Source organism: Notothenia rossii, assembly GCF_949606895.1.
Source record: "Notothenia rossii genome assembly, chromosome: 9".
NCBI classification, from domain to species: Eukaryota; Metazoa; Chordata; class Actinopteri; order Perciformes; family Nototheniidae; genus Notothenia; species Notothenia rossii.
Window position 1 is genome coordinate 63,772,427 of NC_136907.1, and position 20,698 is coordinate 63,793,124.

The window sequence follows — 20,698 nt, forward strand, 5'->3', positions numbered from 1 at the left end:
ACTCAAACGTCGCATGTTCTCATATACAACAGCACATTGCAACTGACATGAAAAAAAAACTGCTTGAAAGGATTGTCACTTGCGCTCCAAAAATCGGACTCATGCTGGACGAGGCCACAGGGTTGAATAAAAAGAGCGCATTAATCGTGTATTTACGAGTGCAGTTGCCAGAGATGGATTCACCCGAGAACATTTTCTTTGAGCTCGTGGAGTTGTGTGATTTTGGTGCAGAAGGCATTGCCCGCAAACTGCTGGATGCCTTACAGCACGCCAAGTTAGACGAGGCCTTCCTCTCAAAAACTCTCGTCGGTCTCACATGTGACGGTGCGTCAGTGATGCTCGGGCGCCACAGTGGGGTGGCAGCTCGACTCAAAAATCTCTTCCCAAACATCATGGTGTGGCACTGCTCTGCGCATCGACTTGAGCTTGCAGTTGGTGATGTGATGAAAGAGATGGGGGCTATGAATCATTTCAAGATCTTCATGGATAAGCTTTACACACTTTACAGCACATCAAACAAAAACCAGCTGGAGCTCAAAGAGTGTACTGACGGTCTGAACATTCAATTGTGCAAAATTGGCCGGGTGTTAGACAACAGGTGGGTTGCATCCAGTCTCAGAACAGTCGAAGCTGTGTGGAAAAGTTTTGCTGCCCTCAACACACATTTTACACACGCAGCGGAGGATTCTGCTCGCGGGAGCACATCTCGGGAAAGCTACCATGGCTTGGCAAAGCGCCTTTCATCCCATGCCTTTGTTTCCAATCTAGGACTTATGTTTGACGCACTGCAAGAATTGTCAGAGCTATCTCTCGAGCTCCAAAATCGAGAATGCAATATCATAACGGCTCATAAAGCCATTTGCCGACAGATCAGGGTGTTCGAGGCTATGTCTGAGCGGCCCGGACGACACAGCCTATTAAGCCAGTGCGGGGTCGAGGAAAACACCTTTCAGGGAGTACCCCTTCATGCAGGTCGGCTCACTGACAGAACCCTGGACCAGAGGACGTTTTTTGGGAGTCTGGCAAGAAACTTGGAGAAACGCATGCTATCACTTGGGGGAGACCAATCAGGATACAACAAGCTAATTGAGGATTTAAAAGTGATTTATCCACAATATTGGCCACAGGATCGTGATGCGGACGCGCTGTTTGGAGAGAGTGAAGTTGAGACGCTCTGCCAGCAGTTTTGCATCGAAAGCCCGCGGAGGGTCATCAGGGCATTCAGGGAATACCGTGACAATGATGGGACATTCATCCCAGATGAACTGAAAGACCTCTTGGCTGCGGTCAACACGATCCCCATCTCAAGTGCTGAGTGTGAGAGGGGCTTTTCCCAGATGAACCTAATCTGTTCAGAAAACAGGGCGTCTCTTCTCCCCTCAACGATCTCCTGACTACTCTTCCTTTGCCTTGTCGGCCCTCCACTTACCCGGTTCAACCCCGTTCCATATTTGAGGTCATGGATTGCAAAAGGACATCGAACTGCACTGGACACAAGGTGCAGAGACAGAAGCAGGAAAATGGAGGCCGGGGGCTCTATGGCTGCTGTATGGGCCGTTTTGGACAAATGATGGTAGGAATATATTTGTCCATGCTGTGTTTGATTATTGGGTGGTCTATGGTTTAATATGTCTGCAAATCTATATTGAAATCGTAACTTCGTAGAAATCGTAATTTTCCCACCTGTTGTTTTGTTTCTCCCGTTAATTTAACGGACAGATATAATTGCTGCTTGTTAAAATGTTGCAGTATATATATTTTTTACATTCCGCACTCATTTGGTGCAGTGTTACGTTGTTTTGTTTCTCCCGTTAATTTAACGGACAGATATAATTGCTGCTTGTTAAAATGTTGCAGTATATATATTTTTTACATTCCGCACTGTGTTACATCGTTCTGTAATCTGAAGGCTAACAGGCTACAAAAATAAAAATTGACCTGATGTAGAAACATCGTCTGTAAGTGTATTTTTTTGTTTGTTCCCTTACCTCTAACCCCCGTACTGAGCCGCCGGATCCACCCCCCCTCTGCGTTCCGGCACCTCCCACTTTACAAATTAAGCACTGGTGCTCCCTCAATATTTTCAGGGCTTTCCTTCCATCCTCGGCGTCATCATGTCTTATCAATGACAGGCTCTTATCATCCAGGGCATTCACTAACTGTGCATAACAGTCTTCATTTTTTCCTGGATCTGCAGCTAATGCGGCTTCACCCGTGGGCACTCGCAAAATAGTGTCTTTTAGCTTAAAAATGTGCAAACGGCTAAGGAATCTCGTCTCCCACAGATCATACTTATCTTCTGTTCCATCGAATAAAATCTGCTGGGGTGTTCCTGCTCCGGCCATTTTTTTTACGTTGCATCCACGTTAACACGTCTTCTCTTTATACAGTTCACTTATCTCCAAAAATTGGGTTGCGGCTTGTAGAAACACCGTGTCTTCAGTTTACGCGGGAGTCTCTCAGCGCCGTCTTCATCCAGGTCCCACTAGTAGCTTCTCTTGGCAAACAGCTCGTTGCTCTAGACTGGCATTCCTGGGCCCATAACCTGTTAGGCGGAGTGCATTGCGGTGGAGATTTAATAGAACTCAGTAGTACACAGCTGTCTTTAGCCTTCATTAGGCATATTTATTTATATTGTGGCCATCGATGCGGTTGTGCTGCCGCTCTGTATGAAACAACATCTGACCGGATAAGGTAGAGGCCACAGGTAGTGCAAGGTATAGTCAGTGACGTCACGTCCTGGACGCACTGCAGACAACATTGCCCTCTGCAGGACACAATGAGCAAGGGCGCACATAATGGTAAAACATTTAACAGTGAGATTATTACGTTTCTAAGAGAAATTGATACATTTAAAATAATCTAGAGTTTTGGTTCTTTGTTTTGTTTTGTTTCTTTTGTTTATTGTTTTCTGCTTAGTCTCTTGTCCACACTCCAGTCCAGTTGGTGGCGGTAATGCACCTACAAGTTGGTTTGCCAACCGCCAATAAACACTAAAGAAGAAGAAGAAGACGACAACCGCAGTGACGCGTCGTAAAACCCGGAAGTAAGTTAGCATTTTTGGCACTTCCGGTTCCTTCCTCAAAAAGCAATGCATCTTTTCCATAGGGTTTTGGAAAATAGCTCGAAATAAGGTCTGTGGTTGACACAAATTTAAGAGATAATTGACGTTTTGTTCTACGACATTAAATACATCAGCAGTGACCCCACTGGGGATTTTTGAAGAGTTTACGTGTCTGAAAAACTATGGTTGTTACCGAATGGCTGAATAGGACTACAGAAATTGTCGAGGCCGTTGTACGTCATTACGCCGAACACGTAAACACTCCCGCTAAGTTTGTTTTCCCCTGTGTTCTGCTTAAAAGCAAGTACCTGCCTATCTTTAGAATCTGTATTTTTGAAATTGTTGTTTTTAACACCGTAGTTTTACAAATTATAGAATAATTAATTACCAGTGTTTTCCAATTTTACTCGGCAGTTCGTTTCGTTGGCTAACGTTGGCTAAAGCTAGCGCTACTAGTTTGCTACGCAATGGTTTGTTGCTTTGCTCCGGGTTGCAGCCACAGGTCTTCGCATGAAACGTGCTTGTTCTATCGTTTCCCGGCCAATGTTTTCCAGAGGAGAGTCTGGATTCGTGCCATGAGGTAAGCTGACGTTACATTTTTGTCCATGTCACGGTGAAATGTAAATAATGGGTAGTGACTGTATCGCTGTTATAGAGATGGCGCTGCTGAAAAGACCGCAACACAAGTAAAGATAATGAATACATCCTATTAAAACCTGTGTGGCTTATATGATAAGTCTTATTAGTACAAGCAGCATAACGTTTCACCATGTAACTAAAGATTGTAGTCAAGGAAATCAGTTGGACATATTGAACTAATAACAAATCACCTCTGGCTGGCAGAGAACTCTCTGCTCCATAGCTTCTCTTGGACGTAAAATCACATGTACATTTTACATTTATATTCAATTTAATATTCCATCCCTCACATACTTTTGTATATATAATAACTTATATTTTGTTTTTCTTGTTATGCTGCTGCAACACAAACATTTCCCAAATTTGGATCAATACAGTAATATCTTATCTTAATTAATTAAGAAATATAACTATTATAATTAGTGTAGCAGCTGACACCTATTTTCAATATGGATTAATCTACCATTTATTTCTTTAGTTAAATTTTCATCTATAAAAATGTCAAAATAGTGAAAATGTTCACGAGACTTATCAAAGTGCAAGGTTATATCTTTAGATGTTTTGTTTTAGCCTATGTACTGTATGTCTTAATGCTCTTACAGTATATGTGACGGTGTGACTTCCATGAAACTATATTTTATATCTTCCCAACAGACGAGCTGACAGGAAACCTAACACTCTAACAACCACAACATTGCAAAGGCGAGTAAATGTAAATTAAAAACAATTCACAATTTTATTATTTCTTCTTCCTTGCAGTGAGGTGAAGCTGACCTTGCACTTGGTGCCAGTAAGGATGTTCCTCACGCAGGCTGAATGTTTCTCCTTCCTTACTGACACAGAAGCTCTTGATTTGCAATGCTTCACTAATTGTCATTTCCTTGGCTCCGTAGGGACACTTTACCTCCAGCACAGCGGAAGACCCTACCAGACCATCTGGAGATGCCCCCAACACTCCTGATTGGGAGAGCCACAAACCTGACTCATGGACCTGCATCTGGGTTGCAGTGGTGAATGCCCTGACGCCCTCACATTCATTCATAGTCCCCCACTGTACAGACAAAACACCATCAAGGGCCTGTTGTTGCCCTAGCACCCTGGCAATAAGGGAAGCAGTCACACGCTTTGACCTCAGGACAGCTCCAAAGTTGCTGGCAGTCAACCTTCCTTTCCTGAACAAATGCCAGTTTGGGTTGGTTCGCTGACCAGTGGTAGCCACCTGAATTGCCCTCTGTTGCTCTTCAGACAATGCCATGCTTGCCACAATTGCCTCAGGTCCTTGATGCCCAACAGATTTGAGAATTTCAGGAACAGTAAGTTTTTCCAAGCTGTAGTGTTCCTCTTCTGGCTCGGGGGAGAGAAGCCAAGAAATTCCTGAGAACCTGCCCCCGAGTCTGTCCCTCAGCCAGTCACGATCTTCGGAGGTGGGCTCTCTTGTCAGCGGGTTGAATGAGTTATTGGTTGGAGGAAATATCTCCTCCACTGAATGTGTACGTTTAGCTGCCTTTGGTTTCTTCCACTGACAGGGGGTGTCAGTGCAGCTGAAATTGTGGATGGCAAAGATGGATAATGCAGCCGCATGACTGCATTTCCATTCTCCACGTGGACATTCACATTTTGTGGAGAGAATTCCCTCTTCTCCTGTAGATACCTGTGGTGGTGGGATTGTTTTATTATTTAAAATATATTTACATTTGTAATGCCTTCCCAATTATCCCTTTAATTGTTTATAGCCTACTGTATGTTTATTTCATGGATATTTCTGTGTTTTCTGGTGTGTAATATTTGTAATAAAGATTTCATGTGACACATAAAATTGATTTGTTGATGGGAATTAATGTGAATAAATTAACTCGAGCTTAATGGTACTCTCGCTATCACTACTCACCGACACTCTATAAACCTTGTCCCTCATGCTAGCTCTGACAACACCGGTAAGCACACCTTCATCTAGGCTGCACTGTTGTACGTGTCCTGACTTGTAGTGGTTCTCTCCTCTATCTACACTCTTCTTGTCATCTTTGTAAAATGATATCAGACTGGTAATTGACACAGTCATGACTTCTAGTGAAATTCAGTGTGGCTCAAATGAAAAGCTTTGTTAAAATATGCAAGTGCGCGAAAGTCAGTTGAAACGATCTTAAGTTGGCGTGACGTTGAAGTCGTGCGACCCTGCTGCTGTACTGGCTTGTAGTTCGTTTATAGCATAACGTTAGCATTTTGCTTCTGCCGACTAGATTTATTATTCAAAAATTATAAAAGTAGGGTTGACATGTGGATATTATCCGGCTGAACAAAACGTGATCCATCTCTTAAATATGTGTCAACCACAGACCTTATTTCGAGCTATTTTCCAAAATCCTATGGAGAAATTGCATTGCGTTTTAGACGAAGGAACCGGAAGAAGTTTACTTCCGGGTTTAAGGACGCGTCACTGCGGCTCTCTATTGCTCTTAAAACTAATTTCCCTGCTTCTCGTGGTTTCCTTGCGTCTCTCCATGCTTCCCTGTTGGGAGGGACTAGTCACAGGGAAACGACGCAAGTGAGGGAAGCAAGGATTTAATTTAACCGACCTCATACATGCCAACCTTTCCAAATCGAAAAGAGGTAGGTTTGCGCGCGGCAAATGTGCACGCCCAAATTAGGTAATCAGAAGAAATGGAACCCCAGTAATTACATGTATAAACCATGTATTTAACATATATTGCATCATTTTAAGCATTTTTCAGAAAAAGTGGTAGTTTGGTAAACAGTGACATCAACGACATGTTTGGTCTGTAAAATGCCCGAAAAGTAAAAGAATGGGAGATAAGTATCCCCAAATCTCAAAATGGTATTATTATTTTTTTTATGTGTTTGTGGTATATTGTTTGCACAAAGCGAAATATCTTTGTGTTGTGCCATAAATCAGCATTCAAAAAGTCATTTCCGGCATTTTTCTACTGATAAAGTGTGATATAAATAATGTACAGGCTTTCAGATTTCTGTACTTCACTAAACAGAGACATTAACGACATGTTTGGTGTTGAAAATGTCAGAAAAAGTGAAAGAATGGGAGATAAATATCCCCAAATCTCAAAATGGTATTATATTTTGTGTGTGTTTGTGGCCCTCTTTCAGTTGAGACACTGTAGGTGAAGGATGCTTCAGGAAAAGACCGAACACTGGATGTCTTTCAGTCGCCGCCAACATGTGTTTTCAAGACACTGATATTAACGGGGAAATCTTGCAGGACTCAAATGCCTCGTCTGTTGCCTTAAACTAATTTGGGAGTGATTACCCATCAGCCCCGGGGGTGCAGAGGAAAGGCAGCGTTACCCCCGGTCTGCACATTGTTTCTCTTTCAGAAACACAGAGGACTGTTTGTATGATGAGATCACAGACATGCTGCAAACGGTGTCCGCCAAAAGTCGAGTCCAGTGTCTATGTAGTGTCATTTTTATTTGCTATAGTTTGGGAAGATTGAAAATCGGTAGGGAAAGCCAGCTAAGTCGGTATGCGGTAGAAACATGTAAAAAGCGTACTACCGCCCAAATCGGTAGGGTTGGCAGGTATGCAACCTGAAACGGGGCCCATGTTTCCTTGGTTATGGCTAGAAAGGATCCGTCTAGTGTAAATATGACGTCACGTTCTCGTTGTAACTCTCGTTGTAATCGGAGCGGCTCGGAAACACATCTACAGCAGTAAGTAACATGATGATACAACATACACATTAATGCAGCAGCAATATTAATAGAGAAACCTCAGACATAATAGTAAAACACTGCAAGGGAACATTTTATTGCACCAGGTGAATAAAAAATAAACCATAGTGTTGGTGATCTACAGTGTTGTCATTCTTCTTTGAACACCAGCAAGACCGCTAACACCCTATTTCAACAATCACACTCCCTGTAATTGACATAATTAATAGATAGTTTAGCTTGTCATCATCATTTGCTGTGGCCAACTGATGTTAACGATCGTAACTGAAAGGCTGCCTGCCAAACGTAAACATTCAGCCACGTGACATTCAGCCAAACTCTCGCGATAGTTTTACACAAGACGGATCCTTTCTAGCCATAACCTGTTTCCTTGCGTCCCTCAATGCTTCCCTGGTGGGAGGGACTAGAGGCAGGGAAACGACGCAAGTGAGGGAAGAAAGGATTTCATTTAACCGACCTGAGACGGGGCCTGGGACTCCCAGCCTTCCAAGTAAATCGCCAGAAGGCCGACGACTCGCTCCACCGCTCCATGTTTTTTTTAAACTCATTTTTTTAAAATGCTTATGCAACTTAGGCCTATAGATTGTTAAGTAACTTATGTGCCAGTGTGTCCATGGTTTTGAGTCTGTGTCTGTTGAGCGCAGCGCCGTCTGCTTTTTTGCAGTACAGTAAATAAAGTAGGACTAAGCATACTGGTAACTAGGTGCCCGAACCACCTCAACTGGCTCCTTTCGACGCGAAGGAGGAGCGGTTCAACTCAGAGTCCCTCTCGGATGACCGAACTTCTCACCTTATCCCTAAGGGAGACACCAGCCACCCTGCGGAGAAAACCCATCTCGGCCGCTTGTACCCGCGATCTCGTTCTTTCGGTCATGACCGTCATGACCCATCCTTCATGACCATAGGTGGGGGTAGGAACAAAAATCGCGCGGTAGACAGAGAGCTTTGCCTTGTTATTTTTGTGTAAAATACTTTATTTTCTTTTATTTTGCACTCTTGATGACTCTGCATAATGCCAGTTGCTCATGGATTAGTGCCCCGAGGAATGACTGATAGAGTTTAGCTCTGATTTTAAAAGCACAGATGGATCGAAGTCCGTTACGTCTACACTACAGGCATCAAAAAATGCTTTCAACGCTTCGCCCATTCACTTGAATGGGGTGACGTAGAAGATTTTTAATCTTCGCCGAACTGCATTGTGGGGAGCATGGCATGGCTTTGCAAGCATCACGAGCATCTATCGGCATCAAAAGTTGAACAATGTTCAACTTTTTAGGCTCGATGCTTGGCATCAGCCAATCAAATCCCGTTTATGCAAATCCCGCCAGTGCAAGCGCAGCCAATCAAACCGCGTGCAAGCTGGGAGAGCCAGACCGCAGTTCATTTCCTCATATTCCAAACGAGATATTACGGTAGCAAATCACCCGGTTCTTTACGACCGGAACTATTTACCGGGATACAAACCGGAGAAACCAGGCATGGAGGGAGGTGGCAGAGACAGTGGGTGAAACTGATCGTTTTTTCGCCTGTTTGGAGAGTTTATATCCAGTTTACTTCGTTTTAACATTGCTATTGCTTTGTACAGTGATGCAAATTAGTCGTTTTTCCGCGCCACCCGCTTTTTTAAAGCTGTTTTGGGTGACTTGTGTAATTCGTTGAGAACCGAAGAGTTTTTGTTTTGCGGGGGGGGGTCCGTTAGTCCGTCTGTTAGTCTGTCCGACTGACGGACAACTTCTCACTTCAAAAAAGAAGAAGAAATCTATATCGCTAAATAATTAAACAAGCGAGTGCCTGTTTTTCCTGACCAAGGACAGGTTCCATGAACACAACACGAGTTCAATCATTTGTACGGCCCTCGGAGGATGAAAAAGTTTCCCCACCCCTGCTGTAAATAATAAAAACCCTTGATTTATAACTTAACATCTCTGTCTCCTATTGATCTGAGTATATGATAAAAAATAGCCAGTTAATTGAAGCATTATAGCACAGACCTTTGTCAAAAGACTTTGTCTTTTGTATATTACGCAGTTTTTTTCCTGCTTCGAATAGTTCTCTCTTTTTTCTCCATACCTGTGTTTGCATCACTGCATGACACTTCATATACGCATTTTGCGCAGTCCGGTCAGCTCGCTAAACAGAGGGCGGAGCATCAGGTGATCATGCAGAGCTACGTGTCTCCGTCAGACTCAGCAGCTGATCTGATCTCTCTCTCGCGTCCTCCACTCGCGTTTATGTCCATATCGATCAGATCCAGCTCTCCTGATCGGCCTTTATAGAGAGCACCGATCAAACTATTTATAATGACCGGCGGGGCTCCCCCCCCCGTTGACAGTTCACTGTGTCGCACTGGCTTCGTAGTGCCCTGATCGATTAGGCTAAGCTAACCTGTAGCTGCTCCCTCCACACTCACAACAACTTCATACAGACATAAATAAAGCAGCTGTATTCGCCATACAGGAAACACACATTTAAAACGGTTTTGCCTGCCATTTTTGTGTACACACAAGCATTCATCAATGGTTCGGAAAGTGGCGCTGTACCTTAATAATATAAAGGCTTGTATTTGTGTGCATTTTCTGTTCGGAAAGTGGCAATGTACTGAGAGTGGAGGTGTCCTGAGATTAGCGCCTGCAGGCAGGCTCCATGGACCTGTCAGCTCCGGACTGCGCAAAATGCACATGAAGCACTACGTCATGAACGCAAGAAATCTACCCTCGTGGGGGCGCGGTCATGTGATTGGCTTAGAATTGAGGAGACATCTGATTGGCTATAGATAGAAACCATTACAAGTACGAATCGGCTGACCGTCAGGGGAGTCTCAAAAAGCCCACACACAAATGCACAGCGATCCATGCACAGAAAGCGGTTTGTGTTTGCAGGTTCAGAGGTTTTCAACGGAAAACAAATATGTGTGGATCAAAAATACACATTTAAAACTTTTTTCTGTATTTGGATTTTATTTACATGTACCGTATATGAAACGGAACACATTTGTGTGTGCATTGAAAAACACAAGTGTGGATCATGACATACAAGTGTGAATCCTTCTGTGTGCATGTGTGTATTATGAGACTGTTCTGAGCCCAAATAGGCGCTCCACAGTTTCTCCTCCGCTGTGAGGTTCCGGCGCTCGCAGTTCACTAGCAACGTTGGTTTCAAAGGCATACCAACTATGTTAAGAGTGTTTACCAAAGTGCTTCACACCAAACATAACATGATAATACAATATAATATTACAATAATAGATAAAAGGCACACATAAGAAAAGATAAAAGGTACACATAAGAATTAATAAACGTTAAATAAAGGCTATGGACAGACAATAAAAGCATAAAAATTGATAAAACATTGCTCAGACTGACTCGAAAACGAGGGAAAAGAGGTGGATCTTTAGGCGGAACTTAAACGTTTGGAGGGTGGGCGACAATTTGAAATGGGGGGGCAGGTCGTTCCAGAGCCTGGGGGCTACCGCTGGGAAGGCTCGATCTCCCCTGGTCTTTTTCTTGGTTTTAGGGACTACCAGAAGCAGTTGAAGCTAAATGAAGTCACAAGAATGATAGAGACATAACAAAACAGTATTTATTTGGGCATGGCTAATATAATTGTTGATGGCCAAACATTTCACAGAAGTAACACAACTCTGTTCACATTTCAGGGTTTTTCCTTTGACTTAGCCTACTTAAGAGGGAAAACATCTTTCCATATACAATTATTTTTACGATAAGCTTCTTAACAATTGCTATCATGTTTACATAACAGTAGACTAAATACAACACATATGATGTAATTAGGACACTTATAAAATAGAAAAACATATTTTCTATACTGCTCCAATCCCTTAAAATGTAGATTAGAGGGTTGTTTGGATAAAAAACAAGAACAGCAGTACATCCAAAGACAATGGAAAGAAAACATGGAAATATACCAAGAATGTGTACACATCCTCAATTGTTAACTTATTATATTTGAAAGATATTCTCACCTCAAGTATTCTTAATATAAGACATTCCCCATTGTTATTTTCCACGACTTGACAGGAAAGGGGAAAAAACGCGATAAATGAATTATTTTCCCCAAATCTTTATTTACGAAGCGGTATACAAGTTGTATTCAAAAGTATACAAACAACTTTGCACAAGCTTGAGAGTCCAAAGTCCATCCTTTCAGAGTTCAAATGAAAATATCCCCTGGTTCTTGGGTCTTCATAATTTTGCAACCCGGTATCACAGCAAGACGTGACGATTTACCATGCTGGGAGACGTGAATATATCACGGTTTTGTCCCTTCAAAACGTGACAGTTACACGGTATTGTTAACCCATGTTAACCAGTGGAGAAATACCCAGAAGTGCCAAGCAAATTGTCTACCGCGCCTATTGGTCGGTTTTTATTGTCAAAATTAGATGTTTTTAATTTATTTTTTAATCGTCACACTCGATTTCACCGATTTTCTTGTGGCCCTAGCTGGTCGACATCTCTTTTAGCGGAAACAAAGGCTACGATGTTAATCCATTTGTGTTGTTGTGGAAATACCGGACGTGACGTTGTGTGATCGCTTAGCAACTGAACTCCGTGAAAAATAAACACCACTAAGGTTCAAGGGTCAAGGGTTTTTGTTATCAGATGCTAGCTACAGTGTAATTTTGGCATTTCAAATCTTAGATCCCGAGCTCCTCCAACAGTGCAACATAATATAAATAGGAAATAATAAGAAAATAAATAAAGATAGATACAAAATTGTGCAAAATGCACCACTTTTGGTTCAAATGATGAAACCAGTAGATTCATTCATTTATTTATTTATGTTTGTTGCCCCAGCTAAATCGATGTTAATTCATTTATGTGGTTGTGGAATTACTGTACGTTACATTGTGCGGTCGCGTAGTAAGTGAACACCATGCTACTGATTACTATCCGATGACCATGAACGCACCGGACATCGGCTACAACCTCCTCTCTGTCTGACTTTGTCAAGCAGGTAATATGCTGCACCGCCTGCCTCCAATATTTTAATGTTTATTGCAAGTAAATCAGTTGTAGTTACATATCTTTTTAAAGCACGAGCTAGCTAAACACATATTAGCTTTACTTGACCGGAGATATAGTGCAGTGGTGAGTCCTACAACCCGGAAATGAGTTAGCATTTTACAACTACTGGTTCCCTCGTCTCAGAGTCAATGGGATTTCTCCATAGGATTTTGGAAAATAGCTCGAAATAAGATCTGTGGAAAACGAACCTGCTTGATAAATGCACCTTTTGTTCAGCCGGATAATCTCCACATATCTACCCTACTTTTATAATTTTCGAATCATAAATCTAATGGCCAGAAGCAAAATGCTAACGTTATGCTATAACGAACTACAGACCATGGATGTATAATAAGAACCTTTAGAATAATTACCTTTAGAAGTACACCAAAACATAACTGCCAACAATGTAAATGCTGTGTTGGAAACAAAGTTAATGTAAGAAAATGTTGAGTTAAATACTTTTGGCACTGTATATACAAAGCTTGGAAAAATGCCTATTGTGGCTGTCATACTTACATACAGTGGCAACTAATAGTATTGTGAAGAAATGTCATGACAACCATCGACAGACTGTTACTGCACGCTGATTGTTGTGGTCCTATTTAGGACAAAACGTTCAGAGCTGTCCTTGTTCCAGTCCGCCCCTGATTGATTAGTGCTTTAACTCGTAAATTACACCCAATGTTAAAGCTTGTTGATGATATGTGAGATTGTAAATTGTCATACATTCTAAAGTGTTCTCTGTATTTTTTTCCTTCAACAGATACCAAACCAAAGCAAGATCAAACAGCACTTTTAAGAGCCTTTTTCAATTTCTTCTCTTCTCCCTCCTCAGAGCTATATTCCCTACATTTCTTCCTGTCTTCTCCCCATTTTTACCATCTTCATCTCTGTCTCTTTACCACTTTCTCTTTTGTATTTATACGCATGCAAACACACAAACCTGTGTGTGTTTTGATTTCTAGTTCCTGAGATGGCTGCTAAACAAGGCGAGGAACAGCTAGAAGATGCCATTTTCCTTGCCGATTTACTTTGTAAACAACTGAAGGCAGGGCCGTGGGAAGTAGGGGTGCTGAGGGTGCTGCAGCACCCCCTGGTGGAGGACAGGGGATCTGCACTTCAACAAGATATAATACAAAAAAAAAACGAATTTTCAGCCTTGATGTAACAACATTCATAATTAAGTAAAGATAACACCCTTTTTCAACCCGGTTACATTTGCCATTTGCCCTGTATGATGGGCGCTGTAGTGATGAAAGTGGGGGATGTTGGCTTAGCAGGCGCCCACAGCTCACAGCCAAAGTGAGAGAGATAGAGAGAGGGGATACCGCGGGGATACCGTGGTACCGGCGGGGATTGTTGTTAGCTTCTGCTGCGCTAACGGATATAAGAAGCTGTTTCTACAATAATGTGGAGGGAGAGTTCTGTCCTATCAGACTGAGAGGCTCAGTGAGGTAAAGGACTCTGAGGGTTTGGATAGCTCACTTTAGTCTAAGTTATCTCAGTGAGTCTCAAACGTTTTGATCACAATTTATGTAAACAAATATTTCCAAGGCACACCTTTTATAATTATTAGGATAAATAAAAACAGGTTTGAAATCATTCCAATGTATACTATAGGACAGTAAACAAAAAATAACGTTTAAAACTGGAGAGATTTAAAAATATAAACACAAATATAAACACAAATAAAATAAGTTACATTTATTTGTTATTGGCTATGGTAGGTTATTGGAAATGTTCACATACTTATTTGATTTATAAAATGCAAACCGATCTGTTGTACCCTCTAGATCAGTCTAGTAATTGGGCGCTCAAAGTGCACCAGATTGAAGCATTTGACTTCAAAATGTTAAAAAAAATCTTCCCGGGGGGGCACCCCCGGACCCCCCTAGAGGATGTGAAGTCCACCCCTCCAATTTAAACATGTTTTAATACTAAATACATTTGAAGCCTTGTTATATAAGCTGTCCACCATGTCAATATGTTTCTCTTTTTGTAGTGTATTTGTCTTTTGCAGAGGTTTTTCATTGCCAGCTAAAATATTGCCTATAGGGCAGCACATTGGTCAGAACCAGCCCCTGGTGTCCTCCCCACAGCACCCCCCATTTGAAACATGTTCCCACGGCTATGACTGAAGGTACATTTTTTTATTTCAATTGTATCGGTTTTGTGCCCGATGTACTGATTAGGTTGATTGATTATGTGCTTGTAATTTTGTAATGCTTGTAAGTGAATAGGAATACACTGGGAATCAAAAGCAGCTTGTTGTGAAAATGCATGACTACTTTATTGAAGGAGGAAGAAGACAGGGCCAGGGGCCGTATTCACAAAGGATCTTAGGGCTAAAAGTAGCTCCTAACTGGCGAATTTAGGAGAAACTCCTAAACATGATGGGCGTGTCAGTCTTAAATTTAGGACTCCTAATTGTATTCACTAAGAGCAATTCACAAAGTATGTTAGGCCTAAAAGTAGCTCCTAAGTTTAGGAGAGCTTAAAAGTCCTCGAGAGGACTCCTAACTCAGTAAGACCTATTCACAAAGAATCTGAAAATGGCTGCGAGACGAAATGTTTTGGAGACAATGGAAGACTGTGAATTGATCAAGAGATATAGGCAAAATCGTGAGGGTATCAAACTTGTTGTGGAATTAGTGCGGGATGCAATAACATCCCCGACTAACAGGAATAACCCGATTAGTCCGGAAATAAAATGTTTGGCAACACTACGATATTTAGCAACAGGGAAAATGCAGCTTTGCAATGCCGACGATTTAGGAATATCGCAACCATTAGTCAGCCGTGCCATAAACCAAACCATCAACGCGCTCTCTAGACCACATATCATCCAACAGTTTATCCGGTTTCCTTTGGACAATCAACAACTACACAGGATCAAAGCCAACTTCATGGCAATTGCAGGTATGCCCGGTGCGGTCGGTGCTATTGACGGGACGCACATAAAAATAATTGCGCCATCAAAAGATGAGGACGTGTTCGTCAATAGAAAGAAAGTACATTCCATCAACACGCAGATTGTTTTCATTCATCATGATAGGGGGGGCTTGAACGGCGCTATGGGCTGTTATTGAAAGTGTTTAAGTGCTGGAAAATATGCTCAATGGATAATAGTTTGCGGGGTGCTTTTAATTGCCTCCTTGATTTAATGCAATTTACGTATTTTTATTGTTTGCTCTCTCTCTTTAACGTGCATATACAACGTCATTATCGTGGTCTGCACAAACTTGTCATCATGCGTGTATTCTGCTAACTGCACTGTCCATAACTATTTGATAGGAATACATTTCTAGCCGAGGCTATTTCCTTGTTTTAGTGGGCTCGTTTGCAGTGGCGTTTTGTCCTGGAGGCCAAGGGAAGCCAGGCTTCCCCTGTTTTTTAGGATTATATTTATAATTTTAATAAATAAATAAAAACACTTCGTTTAGTTTCGGAAATTCATTGTTGTGTGTTGCTGCCGGCCCGTCTCTCCCCCATTCTCATTGAGTATTTTACAAATAGTGAAACAGCGCCCCTCTAGATGTTATGGTGAAACAGTAGATTGCACTCTCTGTTGCGAGAGGAGGCCAGCCGAAATTTGCTTCCCTTGGTGAAAAAAAATGGAGGGATTGACCAATCAGATGAGGCTCACGTCATGTCCCTGCCAACCTGTGATTGGTCAGGGCCATGCCAAGGGAAGCCAGAGGCGGCTGGCTTCCCTTGCCTCACAATCCAATCAAATCACATCAATTTAGTGGTGCAATGACGCGTCCCAAAAAGCGGAAGTAAGCTGCGCTCGGTTTCCCTTGACAAAAAAGCAATGGGATTTCTCCATAGGATTTTGGAAAATAGCTCGAAAAAAGGTCAGTGGAAAACGAACCTGTTAGGTAAATGCACATTTTGTTCAGTCGGATAATTTCCACATGTCTACCCTACTTTTATAATTTTCGAATGATAAATCTAATCGATAGAAGATAGATAGCGTCACTGCACCACTTACACCGCCGTTAGAAAGTAGCAAGCAACTGAAGCAAGTGCAATTATGGAGGGTGGAGATTTGGAGTATTTAATCAAAAATAATTGGACTAAACTTCCGCTGCAGCAGCAACAACAAATACAATCTGATGACAGGCCAATGCCCAAACTGGAGCCGTGTACAGCGAGGAACAAAGGAGCGAACCGGACGTAAAACGTTAAAGGTCTCCTGATTTAGTTTGTGAATGAATGCTTATTAGAGTTTCGGCTGGAGAGTGCGTGCGGACCTGTCGGTCAGATAACCGGCTTGTGTAAGTCCTGCATCTGTATGATACAAATGTGTGTAAAATGATACCGGGCGCTGTAATCACTCATCTGGCTACGTTATTACATTGACCACCACACCCCCCCCACCCCAAAAGAAAGGACGTATTATTGGCTTCCCCTAATTTTTTTCCCACGCCACGCTACTGCTCGTTTGTGGGATGTTGCGGATGAGTTTCACCGAGACCGCCTGCTCTGAACAACCAATCACCGTACTGACCGCTTCTAAACTCATGCACGAGAATCAACGTCATCCATAGCAACGGCGCGTCACTCTTAGTGATTTATCCTTAGTATGAGTAGGTCTCAGCGGCTTTGTGAATAACTTTTAAGAAAAAACTCCTACGTAAAATGTTTTAGCGCGAGTTAGGAGCACTCCTAGCGGTATGATAAAATGCTTTGTGAATACGGCCCCAGGTGTATATCAGTATGTAGTGTCTCTACTTTAAAGTTTAAATATATATATACACATACACACATATATATATATATATATATATATATATATATATATATCTGTGTTTGGTTATGTTTCAACTTACCAAATATTCCTTTATGAAGCTCTCTGAACTTTCATTCATGTAGACGCAGAGCGCTTTAAGGACACAGTCCCATCGTGTTTCAACAGTGGGATCCCGAGGGACAAACACATTTTTTAAATCTTCACACAAGAATACTGATTATGCTTGTGTGCTGATTTTTGGCAAGTCAAAGGAAGGGGGTCAGAGAGGTTAAAATATATTTATATGAGAGGGACAACAAGAGAGAGAGATAAAGAGAATATGGTGTTGCAGTGCCAAAACTACACAATTTAATACAACTACATACCTTGTCCATGGCTGCCATGATCAGGCCCAAATTGCATCCTGGTGTTCCTCCCTTCTTTTTGAAAACCTTCATCAACTGAGACGAATGGCGATCCAGTTGAGACATGAAGGTAGGCAGCAGCGGAACGGTGGTGATGCAGGTGAATTCTGCGTTTACCTGCAACACATTGTGATACAGGTTCAAATGTTTTGTTTAAAGCTGTTGCATCTATAATAATATCCATCAAGTGTCATAGCAGAAAGGACAGGAGTTCATCTACTGGTGTAAACAAAACAAAGAAGTTCAGCTGAGGTTCTTTTCTTATACATGCATCTATTAAAATATTTTAAAAATCACCTCGCTCTCTGAAAACAGAGCTGGCCATCGCTCTCCGAACTCAGTGATGAAGGGCTTGTCCTGAAGGATTTTTAATTTATAGTGCTTCAGTCATTGGTACCTTGTAGATTGAGTCTCAGTACACTGTTTGCATCTCCACATTCAAAACCTACAGAAAAAGAGAAATGTGTTAATGATCAAAATGTACTGTAAATAACTACTATTATTGGACACATTAACATAATTCAGGGTGTGAGGTGCAGGATATAGCAACCCATTACTGGATATTAAGCAGTGGTGGAAAAAGTACTCAGATCCTGTACTAAAGTAAAAGTATAAATACTCCATTACTTGCTATAGTCCCAAGTTCAAAATAATACTTAAGGTAAAGCACCAAAGTGTTATTAGCCAAATATAATCAAGTATCAAAAGAAAAAGTACTTTGTGCAGAATGCCTTTTGTAAAAGGGTTACATCATTATAGAATAAAAATCAATGTTCTTATAATAAAAAATCTACATATATACAAGATGAGTTGATGTTGTGATTTGTTAATATAGAGCACATTTTGGAAAGAACTGAGTAAATTAGTAGTAAATGTATGTGAATATAAACATTATCTAAAAAGGTAACTACAAGTGTCAAATAAATGTAGTGTAGTAAAAGTACAATATTGAAATATAATTGAGTAGAAGTACAGAGTAGCAGAAAATGGAAATACTCAAGTATGTGGTACTTGTACTTTGTGCAGTAATGTAAATGTAGTTGGTTACATTCCACCACTGATCTTAAACACGGCATGTGCTTCGAGCTGAAGCCAACTTAGAACATTGTTTGTTTTAACTGACAAATCCTACTCATTTAGCCTTCAACTTATTTGGAGACGTGAAGGATACTTAATGTACTTTTGAGCCACCGGCTTTCATCGATACATTTGGCTACTCCCCAACAACTTGGAAATCTGAAATTCAAAGTTGGATAATTAGTCACACAATGAACTTCATGCCAAAAATAATTAATCCTATATACTTTCATTAAAAATAAAAATGTTGCAACTGCCACAAACATTCGCTTGGCTCGGCACCCAGAGTAACACCCCTTCAGCAGCCGCAGTAGTCTCAGCAAATAGTGGCATCTGCGGCGGAAGTACCTGCCACTACCACGATTTAATCTTGCTCTCTCTCTCTCTGATTATGTCGGGTGAATTCCGTGTCTATTTAAGAGCTGTCTTAAGTGAAGATGTGCTTGTTGAGTGCGTTCCTTTACATGCTTTAAATAATTCACACTTTGATATTCCTCACCGACATAATTAACGTAACGACCAAGCACGGCTCCGGTTGACGCAACAACAGCAGATGGGAAAAACCTTTCTTCCAAATAAGCTTTACAATTTAACAAAAAAAACTCCCTCAGGGCGTTACACTTGATGAAGTTATTTTTAACAGACTTAGAAGACCTTAACCGACTATGACCTTTTTGGCATTTGCAACCAGGCTCTCAAATCTTTAAATCAAGCACATTTTAAAAACACATTTTTTTAAAAGGAGGGAAAAAACGTTTCCACTTGGTCAGAGGTAAAAGTTAAGCTGACATTACTAATTATAACCACATCAAGCTAAAATCATTAAATACATAACGATTGAGACTTCTACAGACAAAGCTTGAAATTGTACCTCTTTTGTGATGTATTCTAACACTTTTAAGTGTAAGGGAACATCATTAAAAAGATACCGTTAAGATAGCTGTTAGCTAGGCTGCACCGCTTTTCAAATCTATCATCAAAGTATACAGTTGGTAGCAGGGAAATCAAAAATACACATCAACTTTTGTGTTTCAGGGACCGTTTGTGTTTAATATATGTTAATATTTAAGAAACTTACCATAAAATCGCAGGATGGCACAGGAAAGGGAAAAATACGCGGTTCTGTCATCCACATCTCAAAGTCACAGGATCCAAATGAAGCATGTCCCCGGTCTTACAGCGCATGTGCTGAGAAAGTACGGCAAGCACTTTGGGACAATCAGTGCGTTTTAAATAACTTTACCATTTAAATACAACACAACATGGTAATGTAATCCCAAAACGTTGAACTTTTACATAAATGCAATTAAAGTCTCTTGATTTAGTTGTAAAAATTGCATTTACTTAGTAGTTTCAATATAAAAAAAGCAATTAATGCAAACAACATCCATATTTCATTTCTTAGTGTATAATATTACAAAAATAGATAAAAAGGCACACATAAGAAAAGATAAAAGGATAAAAGGTACACATAAGAATTAATACACGGTACATAAAGGCTATGGACAGACAATAAAAGCATAAAAATCGATAAAACATTGCTCAGACTGACTCGAAAGCGAGGGAAAAGAGGTGGATCTTTAGGCGGGACTTAAACGTTTGGAGGGTGGGCGACAATTTGAAATGGGGGGGCAGGTCGTTCCAGAGCCTGGGGGCTACCGCTGGGAAGGCTCGATCTCCCCTGGTCTTTTTCTTGGTTTTAGGGACTACCAGAAGCAGCTGAAGCTAAATGAAGTCACAAGAATGATAGAGACATAACAAAACACTATTTATTTGGGCATGGCTAATATAATTGTTGATGGCCAAACATAGAAGTAACACAACTCTGCTCACATTTCAGGGTTTTTCTTTGACTTAGCCTACTTAAGAGGGAAAACATCTTTCCATATACAATTATTTTTACGATAAGCTTCTTAACAATTACTATCATATATAACAGTAGACTAAATACAACTCATGATGTAATTAGGACCCTTATAAAATAGAAAAACATATTTTCTATATTGCTCCAATACTTTAAATGG

At 41.1% G+C, this 20,698-nt stretch overlaps 1 protein-coding gene across 12 annotated transcripts in view; it reads right to left on the bottom strand.

Annotated features, from left to right (window-relative positions):
- LOC307017638 (uncharacterized protein) overlaps positions 1–19,884 on the bottom strand; it is a 45,733-nt gene extending 25,849 nt beyond the window's left edge. For 2 of the 12 annotated variants that reach the window (XM_079647290.1, XM_079647289.1), the window contains exons 1-5: positions 19,753–19,877; positions 18,778–18,833; positions 17,895–18,042; positions 17,559–17,714; positions 17,273–17,325 (exon numbers count right to left, since the gene is read on the bottom strand). In XM_079647290.1, coding sequence (XP_079503416.1) covers positions 17,273–17,325; positions 17,559–17,714; positions 17,895–17,922 — 237 coding nt within the window. In that variant the 5' untranslated portion in view covers positions 17,923–18,042; positions 18,778–18,833; positions 19,753–19,877. Of the gene's footprint in view, positions 1–3,388; positions 10,943–11,389; positions 11,437–17,272; positions 17,326–17,558; positions 17,715–17,894; positions 18,043–18,614; positions 18,834–19,752 lie in introns of those variants that run through there. The other 10 variants (XR_013802230.1, XM_079647287.1, XM_079647284.1 and 7 more) reach the window with 10 other exon arrangements.
- Positions 19,885–20,698: the final 814 nt, after the last annotated feature.